This window comes from Stegastes partitus, unplaced genomic scaffold (genome assembly GCF_000690725.1).
Source record: "Stegastes partitus isolate 25-593 unplaced genomic scaffold, Stegastes_partitus-1.0.2 Scaffold1680, whole genome shotgun sequence".
In the NCBI taxonomy this organism is placed as follows: Eukaryota; Metazoa; Chordata; class Actinopteri; family Pomacentridae; genus Stegastes; species Stegastes partitus.
Window position 1 is genome coordinate 88,357 of NW_007579411.1, and position 1,340 is coordinate 89,696.

A 1,340-nucleotide genomic window follows, 5' to 3' on the forward strand; every position below is an offset into this window, starting at 1 on the left:
AATGAAAACATCACATCGGTAATAAAGTTATGCTAAAACATAAAAACATTTTTATCTCTTCCAAGCTGTCCACTCAGCTTTTGTCCACTGTTTGTCAGCCTTAAATAGTTTCATTCCTTCGTGCCACCATTCAAGGAGCTGAAACCTGAGTCTGAACTCGGGGAGGTGCTCAACATGTGATCCGCTCTGTTCTTGCACGGTGACTGACGGAGTGCAGGTCAAGTGCTGACATAACAAACAAAGGAGACTGGACTGCAGATGTCCAGCTGAAGTGAATCAAGCAATAGCTATTTTAAAATCTAAAATCTAATGCATTTCGTCCATGTTTTGTTTTGTTCACTTTTAAATGTCACAGATGACCAAATGATGACTACATCCGCTAGCAAAACAATGAATACCCACTTTAGCATGTGTCTGTGAGACGACTTTATGACTTCAGAAATGACAGATTATCACTTCAGATGGTCACTTTTCTTTCTTTAAAAGCTGACAATGATCAGGGCTCGGTGTTTTAAGAAGATCACACAGCTTTTCTGATCAGATTTTTTTCATCCTCCACCACTTTTAGATCTCCTGCCCGAGTCCTCCGTCCACGATGAGGAGCCTCTGGTGCAGCTGCAGCTCCAGCAGCCCGAAGGAGACCTCTTCTCCTGTGGATGTGACACCACAGAGGAACACGGCAGCCAAAGCTCCTCCAACGACACCCCGGCCCCAGAGAGGGCCATGTGTCAGCCCTGCAAAGCCCCGTCACATTTAGATGCAGAGGAAGAGGCTGCTTCTCCTTCAGAGCATGAAGAAGAGGAGGAGGAAGCACCTCCATCTGAGGAGGATTCTTCCCTTGAGGAGGTTGCAAGTGACGAAGAAGTGGTAGGAGAGGAGGAAGAGGTGGCATCTGAGGAGGCAGAAGAGGCTGAGGAGGAGCAAAGTCTGGAGGAAGAGGAAGTAGCTGAGGAGACTGCCTTCCCTGAAGAGGAGGCGGAGGAGACATTAACTGAGGAAGAGGAAACTGAGGAAGTTGAGGAAGAAGCAAAGGAAGAATCATCCCAAGAGGAAGAAGAAGAAGAAGAGGAAGTGAGTGAATCTCAGGAGGCCGCTGCAGAAGAGGAGGAATCTGCTGCTGAAGAAACTATTGAAGAAGTTGCTGATGAATCAGAAGATGAAGACACACAGGAAGAAACAGAGGCATCAGCACATGAGGAGCAGATAACCGTGGACGCCATCCCAGAGGAGGCTGCAGTTGCTGAGGACGCTGCTGAAGAAGAGGTCGAAGAAACTGATTCAGAACCAGAAGCAGAACCTGAACCTGAAGAAACAGAGCCAGAAGTGACCGAAGAACCAAA

General features: G+C 47.4%; 1 protein-coding gene across 1 annotated transcript in view; it reads left to right on the top strand.

Moving 5' to 3' along the window:
* The window catches only part of LOC103372010 (sarcalumenin-like), an 18,355-nt gene that overhangs the window by 7,637 nt on the left and 9,378 nt on the right, over positions 1-1,340 (top strand). The window contains exon 2 of the mRNA XM_008301516.1: positions 569-1,338. Coding sequence (XP_008299738.1) covers positions 569-1,338 — 770 coding nt within the window. The remainder of the gene's footprint in view (positions 1-568; positions 1,339-1,340) is intronic.